The 12,836-nt window shown below is 55.6% G+C and overlaps 1 protein-coding gene across 2 annotated transcripts in view; it reads left to right on the forward strand.

Moving 5' to 3' along the window:
* Positions 1–390: 390 nt before the first annotated feature.
* CHID1 (chitinase domain containing 1) overlaps positions 391–12,836 on the forward strand; it is a 36,708-nt gene continuing 24,262 nt past the window's right edge. For both annotated transcript variants that reach the window (XM_053562702.1, XM_053562703.1), the window contains exons 1-7: positions 391–500; positions 6,104–6,257; positions 7,407–7,556; positions 8,094–8,226; positions 9,196–9,240; positions 10,305–10,411; positions 10,994–11,055. In XM_053562702.1, coding sequence (XP_053418677.1) covers positions 6,138–6,257; positions 7,407–7,556; positions 8,094–8,226; positions 9,196–9,240; positions 10,305–10,411; positions 10,994–11,055 — 617 coding nt within the window. In that variant the 5' untranslated portion in view covers positions 391–500; positions 6,104–6,137. The remainder of the gene's footprint in view (positions 501–6,103; positions 6,258–7,406; positions 7,557–8,093; positions 8,227–9,195; positions 9,241–10,304; positions 10,412–10,993; positions 11,056–12,836) is intronic.

Genomic DNA, 12,836 nt, shown 5'->3' on the forward strand with positions numbered 1-12,836 from the left:
GAGGTGCGGGGGCCGGACGGCCACTAGAGGGGGAGGAGAGAAGCCTGGGAAGGCGATTCCCGCCTGGGACAGAGAAGAATGCAAGAGTGGAGACCAACAGGGACGAGCCTCTGAGGTCCCTTCAACCGCCGCCCACGTAGGGCAGAGGATCTGTAGCCTCCAGCCCCGCACCGAGGGCGCTGATCCCTAGTGGTCACCGCGGGGCGATGGGGCACCGCTGCGAGGGCCCCGAAACTCCGGCTGCCTGGTGCTGAGCCAGGCCCGCGCGCGCGGCAGAGGAAGGAGTTAGCAGGCCCCTACAGCCGGCCCGGCCCCGCCCACGAGGCCCCGCCCACAGCCCTCCTAGCCCTGCTCCGGCCCAGGGTGCTGTGCGAGCGGCGGCGCGGAAGCTGGCGTGGCGCGGTGGGCGGTGCAGGGCGGCTGGGGGCGGGACTTCCGGCCTGCCGGAGCGGCTTCCGGCTGTGCGCGAGCGTGGTGCCACCGGCCTCCCTGACATGAAGGTGAGCCCTGCGGCGGCTGGCGCCTGCTCCTCCTCCTGGCACGGCCTCAGTTTTTCCTCCGCGAAGTGGGCGCCGGGCGGCGACGAGCTTCCTCCCTGGACGAATCGGGCGTGGGTGGGGACGACACCGGCCGGGCGAGTGTGGGAGGGACGCGTGAGGATGAGAGAGTGAGGGTGAGAGTGAGAGGGAGTGTGTATGTGAGCTGAGAGTGTGTGTGAGGGGAGAGTGTGAGGACGCGTGTGAGACGAGAGGGAGAGTGAGCCCGAGAGTGCAGGTCGTGAGGGCGCGCGCGGGGAGGTCAGAACGAGGTGAAAGGGTGAGATGTGTGTGGCTGAGAGCATGAATGTAGCAAGTGTGAGAGAAGGGAGTGTGAACAAGAGCGAGGTGATGCGAGTGGACACACGGGTCGGCGTGGCTGACCGAGGTGGCTGTCCCGTGCGGAGTGTGTGAGCGCATGGTCGGCGTGGCCCAGTGCTGGTGGTCAGTTCTGCAGGCTCCCAGAGCTGGGCAGGAGGGCTCCAGGCTGGGTGGGGGGTGTCCTCCTAGTGAAGGGCAAGTGGCCCCGGTGTGTGGATGTCGCTCCAAGGCTGTACACTTTCTAAACTGGAGGGAGACTCGCCCATCCGTCCCTACACAGATCACTAGACATGAGACCACAGAGATTGCGGGGACAGTAGGTTGGTGACAGAGCCAGGACCTAAGCCATCTTGTGGCAGTTCTGTGGAATTGGTATATGCCCTGGCCACGTGCCCCATAAGTGGGCAGGTCCCTTCTCTGAACAGGCATGACAGTGCCTGTGTCCTGGGGTAGTAAAGAAAACTTGTGGGTAAGATACAGGGCTTGACCTGCAGCATGTGGTCAATAAATGACACTTGGGTTGTGATTGTCCTGCCTCTTATACCACCTTCATTTCTGAGCTTACACTCTCTTCTCACCACAGAAACACAGTTGGTTCCAAAATTTGTGCTTAAAGGTGAAAACTCTTAGTGACTACTGTTCTTGCTGTAAGAACAGCAACATTTCTGTTAACGAGAAAGTGAGCTAAGGGACCCAGCCACTGGCACCAATGACAGACACTCAGTGCATCAATCAGCATTCATATTGTGCATTACTGAAGTGTGAGATCAGTCAGGGTAAAAACTAGCTCTTAAAATAGAAGCCAGCCGGGCACAGTGGCTCACACCTGTAATCCCAGCTCTCTGGGAGGCTGAGTCTGGAGGGTCCCTTGAGCTCAGGAGTTTGAGACCAGCCAAAGCAAGAGCAAGACCCCATCTCTATAAAAAATAGAAAAAGTAGCCGAAACTAGGTAGGTGTGGTGGCAGGTGCCTTTAGTGAGGTTGCTGTGAGCAAGGCTGATGCCACTGCTCTCTACCCAAGAGGCAGAGCAAGACTGTCTCAACAGGCTCGGCGCCTGTGGCTCAGGCAGCTAAGGCGCCAGCCACATACACCTGAGCTGGCGGGTTCAAATCCAGCCCAGGCCCGCCAAACAACAATGATGGCTGCAACCAAAAAATAGCAGGGTGTTGTGGCGGGCGCCTGTAGTCCCAGCTACTTGGGAGGCAGAGGCAGGAGAATCACTTGAGCCCAGGAGTTGGAGTTTGCTGTGAGCTGTGATGCCACAGCACTCTACCTAGGGCGACAGCTTGAGGCTTTGTCTTAAAAAAAAAGACTGTCTCAACAGAAAGTAAATAGCTTGCATCTGTTGCGTTAGCCTGGTCAGCTTCTCACTCTGCACGTAGCGCATAAGTGCTGGGCTGTGGTGTAAGGTGCATTTCTGTGGGTCATTTCCATCGACACTACAGAGACGGTCCTTGGGGAGCTGTGGGACTGGGAATAGTGGGAACAGTAGTAGGCATAAAGCAGGTTCTGAGACCCCTCCAGGTGACCAGGGCTGGGCCCCCTCCTGTCATCATATACTACAGCACCACTATTCCAGGCTCTTCTGACCAAAGGTGTTTGGGAATCTCCTGTGTGAGGCACATGGTAGAGTTTGTTCTCACTGACCTCAGAGGTGAGCTTTAGGACAGTGTGGGCATTGGGGAGCCACATGAGGTGCTGAAGCTCGGACAAGGGTCTGGTGGCAGCATCAGCACCCATCATGTATCATACATCATGCATCATCTCCCTGGGTAGTTGTCTAGAAAGTTCCTTGGTGAGTCTGCGGAGCAGCCCTGTATCCAGTATTCAAGCACTTCCTCCTGGACCTGGCCCGCCAGGTGCAAATAGTCACTGGTACACAGCTCTGGCCTTGTGCTCAGTCTCATTGTGCCTCTAGTGCCCTCTGCCACACCCAGAAGCTGGCAGGACCGCCTTCTTCCACGAGTCCAGTTAGCCCCATCACTCTACATTTGCCTCTTCCTTCCCTGAGGTGCGAAATCACCAGTCAGGTTAGGAGGTCATTGGAGGGGCCCCTAGGTAGATAGATGGTGGCCCTGTTTCAGGTCTGCAGGATGCCAGGTAGTGGTGGGGACCTGCAGTGGTGGGTGGGCACTTGGGTGCCCTTCAGGTTACTCCTAGACCACTTCCCTGGAGGACCCCTCCCCCCCAAATTTGATTTCTCATCCTTTTCTTTCCTTCATGACTTCAATCTCCACCTAAAAGAGAAGGGGCTCTGGTCAAAGATGGGGTTCCTGGGAGCTGAGGCAGCCACAGTTACAACCTGAAGCCAAGCTCTGGGAGACTGGGCCACCCCCCAGTGCCACGGCCAGAATCCCCCTGCTTCCCTTGGGCTGTTGCTGACTCAGACCACGCCTCCCAGCTGCAGCAGAAAGGTGGTGGGTCTGGGGTGCGGTGATAGGAGGCTGCTGCCCTTGATTCTGATGCTGGGATGTGTCTTGAAAGAGAAGTACTCATGGTAGAAGGGCCTGGGGGCAGAGGGCGATGGTCTGGGCCTGGATCTCATGCCCACCCTACCTCAGCCCCTTGCAGTTCCAACAGTTGCTCCCTTTACTGGGGCACTGTGTACCAGGTGCTGTTGAACTTGCCCTGCAAATTCTTTTCCTACTCCTTAGAAGCCACAGGCCAGGTTCCCTGTCTCCTAGGTGCAGGAGCTTTCCTGTCCCAGCCTCACTCCAGAGCTGTGTTCTTCCCTCTGCTCCATTCAAGTGTGTTGTGAGTGTATCAAGGGCCAACGTATGGAACCCTGCTGCCCAGGGGTGTCTGCACTGGGAGTGCCTGCCTCACCCAGGGAAGTGACAGAACAAAGGAAAGCAGGTTGAGAGGAGAAGAAAATAGTCTCCTGGCTAGGAGGTCACTTGGGTGGGAGGGTGGTGCTATGATGAGCCTGGTTGGAGTTTCTAGAGCCTCTTGATCCTGAGTTCCTGTGCTCCTGTCTGGGTGGTGTGGGCTTCTCAGCTGGTCTGGAGGGACAGTGAATTTGCAGGGCAAGTTCAGTAGCACCTGGTACACAGAGCCCCAGGGCATGAGACTGTAGGTGGACATACTGCTTCACTCATGGTGTCTCTAAGCCTTGTAAAGGACTGATACCTTTTCTGTGTCATGCTTAGCTGCCCCCTGAGTGAAAGATGAGAAGGCGGAATTGCAGGGGTAGTGGGAGGTCTCTAGAACCTAAAAATGAACTGTATAATAAAAGTTCAGTACAGGAAAATCAGGAAACGGATAAAGCAAAAGAGAAGAAATAAAATGATTATGTAATTCTAGATATCCTTCTTGTTTACTTTCTAGCATGCCTCCTCACGTACTTTCTCCTGTGGGATGGTGCTGCATAAATGCAGTTTGGTTTCTTTGCATCAAGCATCATGTTGAGAGCGGGCAATGCCTGTCTGTGCTCTAGTGTTTGGGGAGAGCCATGCGCATGAGAACCCTCATGTTTTCTACACATGTGGAAAGTACCCCCAGGCAAAATATGTAAAGGAAAGGAAAGTATTTATGACCAGCTTTTTATCCAAAAAGGTTTTCCTAACTTAAATCCCTATCAGCAGCTCTGGAGAGTTGCTGTTGCTCTGGTCTTCACGTTATCATCCTCTGGAATCCTACACACTCTGGGTGGGGACACCATCTTATTCCAGTGTTCATGTCTTGGTCACTGGTGAAGCTGGTTGAGCTTCTCTTACCTGGGGTTCTGGACATCTCTGTATTATATCTCTTCTCATCTCTTCCTTCTTTTTTTTTTTTTTTAAAGAGGGTCTTATTCTGTCGCCCAGGCTCAAGTACAGTGATCATAGATCATGGCTCACTATAACCTTGAAATCCAAGGCCCAAATGATCCTCTTGCCTCAGCCTCCAAGTAGCTAGGACTATAGGTGTGCACCACCATGCCCAGCTAATTTAAAAAAAATTTTTAGAGGTAGGATCTTGCTGTGTTGCCCAGGCTGGTCTCAAATTTTGGCCTCAAGCAATCCTCCTGCCTCTGCCTCCCAAAGTGCTAAGATTACATGCATGAGCCACCATTCCTGGTCTCATTCCTTTCTTATTTTTGTAATGGGACATTTTTTACTAGAGTATCTATCTTTATTCTTTTGTTTTGTTTTTTAAGACAGAGTACTGCTCTGTCACCCAGGCTAGAGTGCAGTGGTACAGTCCGTACACTGCAGCCTCAAAACTCCTGGCTTCAAGCAATCCTGCCTCAGCCTCCCAAGCTAGGATTATGGGTATCCAGCACACACACAGCTAATTAAAAAAAAATTTTTTTTTGTAGGGCGGCGCCTGTGGCTCAGTGAGCAGGGCGCCGGCCCCATATACCGAGGGTGGCGGGTTCAACCCAGCCCCGGCCAAACTGCAACAAAAAAATAGCCGGGCGTTGTGGCGGGCGCTTGTAGTCCCAGCTACTCGGGAGGCTGAGGCAGGAGAATCGCCTAAGCCCAGGAGTTGGAGGTTGCTGTGAGCTGTGTGACGCCACGGCACTCTACCGAGGGCAATAAAGCAAAACTCTGTCTCTACAAAAAAAAAAAAATTTTTTTTGTAGAGACAGGGTCTCACTGTGTTTCCCAGCCTGGTCTCAACAAATTCCTGGCCTCAAGAGATCCTCCCACCTTGGACCTGTCTTTTATGCTTGATTTGTAAGATTACTTTGCATATTATAGATACATTATGGGTAGAAATCCATCATTGAGCATGTTCCAAATATTTGGGGGGATATTGTCTTTAAGTTTTTTTGTTACCTACGTGAAAGTTTTACATTTTTATGTAGCAAACTTTATAGCGGTATTTTCTCTCATTGTTGATATAGTAGCAAAAGCCTTCTCTACCATGAGATTACATAAGTAGATACCCATATTGTCTTCTAGGACTTTCCATGGTTCTGTTTTACATTTAAGCCCTATCATGGGAGGATTTCTTTGCATTTGTGAGGGAGATGGGAGCCAGTGTTTTCCTAGGTGGCTGGCAGTTGATCAGGGCAGCCTTGGGCAGTGAGGAGACGGCTGGATGCCTGGTGGTGAGGAAGATCCTTTCTGGGTGTCTGAGAGGAACTGGTGGTCCAGCTGAGGGAGGGGGGAAGTGTGTGTGGTAGTTCTAGGAATGGACTCCAGCTGCAGGGCTCTGGTGGCCAATGCCCCATTAGGAAAAATTACTCCCACTTGCAGAGGGGTTGCTCACGCCACGTTTCCCTCTGGTTGTCTCCACCTGCTCTGCTCTCCCTGCAGCCCCCTGGACCTGGAGGTTGGACCCTGATGTGACATGCCCACCATGCAGACACTGCTCAACCTCTTGTGGCTTGCTGTGGCCTGTGGCTCTGTTCACGCTACCCTGTCAAAGTCAGATGCCAAAAAGGCTGCCTCCAAGACACTGCTGGAGAAGGTAGGGGTGGCCTGGGGACTTGAGGTGACCACACTGGCCAGTGGCTGGCCCCTCACATTCCTCCTGTTAGGGCCTGTGAGCTGGGAGGCTGGAGTGCTGGGTTCCTCCGACAGAGGGCTGACGAGCCAGCAGTGAGCAGGCAGGCAGGCGGTGGGTGGCCCACGTGTCTCTGGGGCTCTGGCCAGTCACCAGGTTGTGAAGGCTGGTGACTCGCTCTTTGGCATTCCCCCTATCCCCCATAGGGCTTATCTCCTGTGCTGACTTCCACCTTTCCTCCATCTCCTGCTTCCAACACCTGCATACTCCTCCCACCATCGCTGTTGTGTTCTTTAATACTCACAGCTGTGAGCTGGTTTCCACTGTGGTCTTTCTGTTGTTCTGGGATGGTCCTAGGGATTGTAAACTCAAGGGTGGGTCCCCATTGAACCTACCCCTCCACTGCAGCAGTCACCATGCTGCTGGCCAGTGTTATCAGAAGGCTGTTCCTATGACCTTGTCCAGACTGGCAGACAATATCTCTGTCCTTTCTTGGGACAGAGAACACTTGCAGTGGGCACTTTTGTCTCTCACTAGGCCCTGCAGGGCAAGGCCAAGGAGTGGGTGTTATCAAGGAGAGGGTGAGCCAGGCCCCAGAGTGTAGACAGAACAGGCAAGTGGAGAACTGGGTGGGGGCCTTCCAAGAGTGGAGGCAAGGTGGGGAGGCGCTCCCACAGGTTGGGGAAGAGGCGGCGGACGGCAGTTGGCCAATAAGGTCATGTGTACCTGGCATGTTCTTGTCTGACCAACAACATGTGTGGGCCTGGGGTGCCCAGATAAGTTCTAAGTGGCCAGAACTGGTACTGGCTGTCTATTCTCATATGCCTGGAGGGAGCCGCTGTAGTTCCCTGCCTGCCTTCCAGCCCAGAGCACGGGTGGAAACAGCCCCGTACTGCCAGTTTCTCTCTGCTTTCTGATGGCCCAAGCCCCTCTGAGCTGCATTGCCTGCTATGGCCTTGAGCCTATACCTACAGGGCCTCCGGGCCAGCAGCGCTGCTGATGCCCAGACACAGTCCTGCTAGGTAGGAAGGACTTGGCTGCTGCTGCTGCCTGAGGACTATGTTGTGCACTGAGGACAAATGATTCACTGCTCCCCTGCTCCTTTTATTTCAGAATCAGTTTTCAGATAAGCTTGTCCAAGATCGGGGTCTAGTGGTGACAGACCTCAAAGCCGAGGACGTGGTTCTTGAGCATCGCAGCTACTGTTCGGCAAGGGCCCGCGATAGACACTTTGCTGGAGATGTGCTGGGCTATGTCACTCCAGTAGGTCGGGGTCCCCAAGGTGCAGAGGGAAGTCCTGAGGCTCCGATGCCACCCCAGTCCCTGATGGGCTGGCCAGGCAGTGATGGGGTCTGGATTCTCATCTCCCTGACTGCTGCAGCTGTGAAGCCACAGGGGAGAGGTCCTGTCCTGGGGGATGTCAGAGTGAAGGGTGCTGGGGGCTTCTCTGGGGGTACGCTGGTCAGGCTATAGGTGATCCTATTGGTGTCCCAAGTCCAGAGGTGGGTTGTCAGGCATTTGGCCTCAGCAGCCAGCTGCAGCAGTGACATGTGCTAGCTCAGATTAAGGGCTGGTAAAGAAGAGCACCAGTCCTTCTGGTGAAGGGGACTGTGCCTGGATCCCAGACTGTTGGTGGTAGTACAGAGTGGGAGAAGGGCACCCTGATGTCAGCCCAGGATGAAAAGCTATCTGCACTGACTGGCTGGTTCTGGGAAGGCCAGAGCAGCCAGAGTGACAGCACCGTGATGAGGCCGGTGCAGGCTCACCTGTCCTCTATCTGTCATCTCCTTCCTCTGCCAGTGGAACAGCCATGGCTATGATGTCACGAAGGTGTTCGGGAGCAAGTTCACACATATCTCACCGGTCTGGCTGCAGCTCAAAAGACGTGGCCGAGAAATGTTCGAGGTCACAGGTCTCCATGATGTGGACCAAGGTTCTTGTCCTTCCTACTTGTCTGTACTTGTCCTGAGGGCCAAGAAGAGTGTGAGTGTGAGAGCAGGTGTGTCAGACTATGGGTGTGATGTGTGTGAGAGCAGGTATGTGTGAAAGTGTGGGTGTGAGAGCAAGTGTGTGCGACAGTGTGGGTGTGATGTGTGAGAGCAGGTGTATGTGTTGGAGTGTGGATGTGAATGAGGATGTGTGAGTCTGGGTGTGAGTGTCAGTGTGGGTGTGATGTGTGCGAGAGCGGGTGTGTGAGAGCAGAGGGTATGAGTGTGTGTGTGTCAGAGAATGGGTATGATATGAGTGACAGCAGGTATGTCAGAGTGGGTGTGTGTGTGTCAGAGCATAGTTGTGATGTGAAAGTGGATGTGTGCGTGTGTGTCAGAGTGTAATGTGGGTGTGAGTGTGCATGTGAGAATGTGGATATGTGTGTCAGTGTGAGTGTGAGAGTGGGTGTGATGTGTGATGACCTCAAGGCCTACTCTCAATCCTGCATGGCCGAGTCCAGAGAGTAGGCCCATGGTGCAGACGGGTGTGTGGTCACCACTGTGAGAATTAGTTCCACCTAGTGTTTTGGATCAATCCCAGGACAGTATAGGCCAGTGGTTCTCAACTTTCCTAATGCTGCAACCCTTTAATACAGTTCCTGTGGGTCGCGACCCATAGATTGAAAACCGCTATTATAGACAAACTGCCTATCACACCGAGAGCTGAGACACCACAGGATGACTCAGACAAGTCCAGCTTGGAGAGTTAGATGTGTTACCTTAAATCCTCTCCAGAGCATTTATGTCATCATGTCATCACCCATGCACGGGGAAATCAATCATTTGTGAGTCCAGGGGAGGAAGGGAGGCTGCCCCGTGGCAAGGGAGAGCTGGGTTCTCACACTGGCTGGGCTGGGCTGGGTCTTCTGGCAGACACATGTGCCTGTGCTAACTGTCCTGTCCACACCACACAGGGTGGATGCGAGCCGTCAGGAAGCACGCTAAGGGCCTGCGCATAGGTAGGTCCGATAGGCCTAGCAGCAGCCTTGGGAATGATCCCAGCCATGAAGGCAGGAGTACGGCAAGGGGGGACCCTGATGGCGTGACTTGTGACCTCCCTACAGCTGGCGAGTGGCCAGGGCCTTCTCATGCTCCTGGTCATCTAGCTGTGCTGCTCGAGCACAGGTTATTCCTCCAACTGCTCAGAGGTGAGGCTGGCCCAGCCTGCACCACAGCCCATGCTAGGCTGGAGCCCTGGGCTGTCCCTTCCACTGAGGCGGCGCCCACCAAGGCCATTTCCTGCTTAGCCAGGGCTTTGCCCCACTGTTGTGCTTCACATTTCTCCCTCCATTCCCCCTGCAAGTGTGATCCAGGCAGTGGGGGGGGGGGAGGGGGAGGCGGGACCTGTAGCCTATGGTTGGCTGGCCAGGTAGGAACATGTGCCCAGTATCCAGGAGTAGACTTGGGCAGCAGATTAAGAGTGTGAGGAGTGGGTGGCACCTGTGGCTCAGTGGATAGGGCACCGGCCCCATGTACTGAGGGTGGTGGATTTGAACCCAGCCCCGGCCAAACTGCAACAAAAAGTAGCCAGGCATGCCTGCCGTCCCAGCTACTCAGAAGGCTGAGGCAAGAGAATCGCCTAAGCCCGGGAGTTGGAGGTTGCTGTGACCTGTGATGCCAAGGCACTCTACTGAGGGCAATAGAGTGAGACTCTGTCTCTAATGTGTGGGGAGCATACCAAAGGGGAGCCTGCAGGGGAGCCTAAAGGCAGGTGACAAGCCTGAGCTGGAGCAGCAAGATCTGGCCCAGCCGCCCTCCTGGAAGTGGGAGTTGCTCTTATGCTGGGCCTGGGGATGGATGGTGTGGGGCAGAAGGTCAGTGTCTCGTCACTCCACCCCTGACCCTTCCTCATCAGCTGCCAGGATGCAAGACTCCTCTAGATGTGCAGCCACCTGAGGTGGCTTCCCCACGTGTTAACTCATTCTACTCAGGAGGCCAAGGGGATGCCCTTTTGGGGAGAGTGGGGGTGGGGGGGATCACTCAGCATTCCCAACGGCAGCTTCTATACATGTTCCTCCCCCAGTACCTCGGCTTCTGTTTGAAGACTGGACTTTCGATGACTTCCGGAGTGTCCTAGACAGCGAGGATGAGATAGAGGAGCTCAGCAGGACCACGATCCAGGTGGCAAAGGTGAGCCCTGTGTACTGCGGAGCCACTAGGCACAGCCAGCAGCCCCACATGGCCCTTGCAGGCCTGGTGCAGAACCACCACCCAGCTCCCCTGGCCTGGCTCCTTTCTGGGCCCCTTCTGGTGTGGCTCAGATCTTCCCGGGAGGACTGTGTCAGCCCTGCTCAGGCTGCTGTTCACTCCCTCTTGTTCATGGGGCTCCTCTGCAGGTCCTAGGGGTAGGAGACTCATCTTCTGGGCCAAGGTGCTTCCCTGGGCAAAGCCCAGCTGCCTGCTGCCCTCCCAGGAGGGGACCCTCTCTGCTGGCTGCTGGTACATTTCGGCCGCAGAAGAGGAGATCCCTGAAGCCAATAGGGGTGGGGCTGCAGAGGTACATGAGTGTCCTGGCCCCTCTGCTCCTGTTCCTCTGGGGATGCCCCCACGTTAAGTTCTCCAGCAGGGGCTTCCGGGCATGTGGTACAGGCTTGGGTCTTGCCTCACAAGTGACTGGGTGGACTGGGTCTGTGGCAGGTGGGCAGAGGAGTCTATCTTTCTACCCACCTTCCTGGGTCTCCAAGTCCTCCTCATAGGCTCCTATTCTTTCAGAACCAGCATTTTGACGGCTTTGTGGTGGAGGTCTGGAGCCAGCTGCTGAGCCAGAAGCATGTGTGAGTGGGTGGGCAGGCGGGGCTGCTCACTGCTCTTCCTGGTCCCTGGCCAGAGGAAGCACCAGGGGTGGGAACAGGCAGCCTCATTTGGGAGGGCCTTCTTCCCACAGTCCTGCACCTGGGCTGGGGCTGGGGCTGTGCAAAAGGTGCAGACCTGCTCAGAGGGCTGAGTATGGCTGTGGGGCAGGCAGCTGCCCTGATGCTTCCTGTGGGACTTGGCAAGAGAGATGCCTACATGGTGACATCTGAGTTGGGCTTGGGCACAGGCAGAAACCTCACCAAGCATGAAGGAGCCTTCTGGGGCTGTCAAGAGGGGCCAGCCTAGCTCATCCCAGATCCATGGTGTGGACTGCCCTGGTGTCCTATGGCAAAGCGGTCCAGGCCTGCAGGCTCTGCAGCAGTCCACTGGGGGTGGCCACATGCTTCTTCAGGCCTCCTCACTGCCACCATGGTGCCCGGGCCACCCAGCAAAGGTGAGCCTGTGTGCTGCCCCTTGTCCAGAGTGACCAGGAAAGGAGGGAGTGCCAGGAAGTGCCAGCAGTTCCTCTGGTCTGCCTTAGGCCTGGCCTCAGTCCTGAGAGACAGCCCATCCTAGGTGTTGCTCAAGCAGCCCAGCCAATTCACCTGAAGAGGCCACCTTCTCTAGTTCTGCCAAAGTGAGCTGTCTGTCCTGTAGAAGGAGGCAGAGGGACTGTTCTCTTGCCCAAGATGGGTCTAGCTCTGTTCTAGGTGTCCAGGCCAGCCAGGGTTGGGGTGCAGCCCAGAGGCCTCTCAGCCTTCTGCGTGAGCCACATGTTCTGGAATCTGCCACCCTCCACCCCACCTGAAGGAGTTCCACGTGCTTTGAAGCCCAGGCCTGCCCCAGAGGGGAGGGTGAGGGTCCCCTGACATCCCATCATCCATCACTGACCATCGTTTGGTGGCCGCAGGCAGAAGAGCTGCAGGTCTTGGCTCTGTCCACTCTGAGGCAGCATCCTTGCATGGACCTGAAGTCATTGATGTGGATCATTGCAGGGGTGGAGGGAGGGGAATAGGAATCCTTTCTGGGGCTCAGTGGTGGTGTGCATGGAGTCAGGCATGCCCTTAATGGTAGGCTCCAGCTGCCAGCCCCAGGGGCCTCTTAAAAAGGCCTGCTATAGCTTCCCAGCCCACCTAGACTTGCTCTGCAGAGCAGCCTCAGGCCAGCCCCGCCAAGAAGCTTCAGCCTGGGGCTCTGCTAACAACTGCTCCCACACCCCAGGCCTGGCATCCCTCCCCCTAGTGCCCAGATACCTGCACTGCTGTCAGCCAGGGCCCCACCTGACGTGCGGCTGCTCCTCTGCTGTCCACCTCCACCCCGGGAAGGCCCAGCAGCAGGGGGAGGCGGGTGGGATGGGTACACAACTGTGGGGGTCTTTTGCCCACATAGCCCCCAAGGGGTCCTAGCTCTGGTCTAAAGATCAGGTACCCTGGGCTTTAGGCCAAGAGACAACCCCAGGTAGGCCTGACTTTAGGGGGTCCTCTCTGGGCAGCAGGGGTGGGCCCTGCTGGGGTTGAGATTCCAGTATCCTCCAAGAGAGGGGGTCCCTCTAAGCAGGAGACAGACTCCACCAATTCCCATCTTTCCCATTAATCCTGGGCAAATGGATTCATTAATCAAAGATTTGCTATAATTCACTTCTGTTTCAGGACATTAAGCAGGCAATCAGACTGCGCTGAAGGGCCACCATGGGGAGGCACAGCCCAGCTCCCGAGGGTTCATTAATATGGGGTAGGGGTGGGAGGAATGTAGTGGGAGCAGC

Source organism: Nycticebus coucang, chromosome 14, assembly GCF_027406575.1.
Source record: "Nycticebus coucang isolate mNycCou1 chromosome 14, mNycCou1.pri, whole genome shotgun sequence".
NCBI classification, from domain to species: Eukaryota; Metazoa; Chordata; class Mammalia; order Primates; family Lorisidae; genus Nycticebus; species Nycticebus coucang.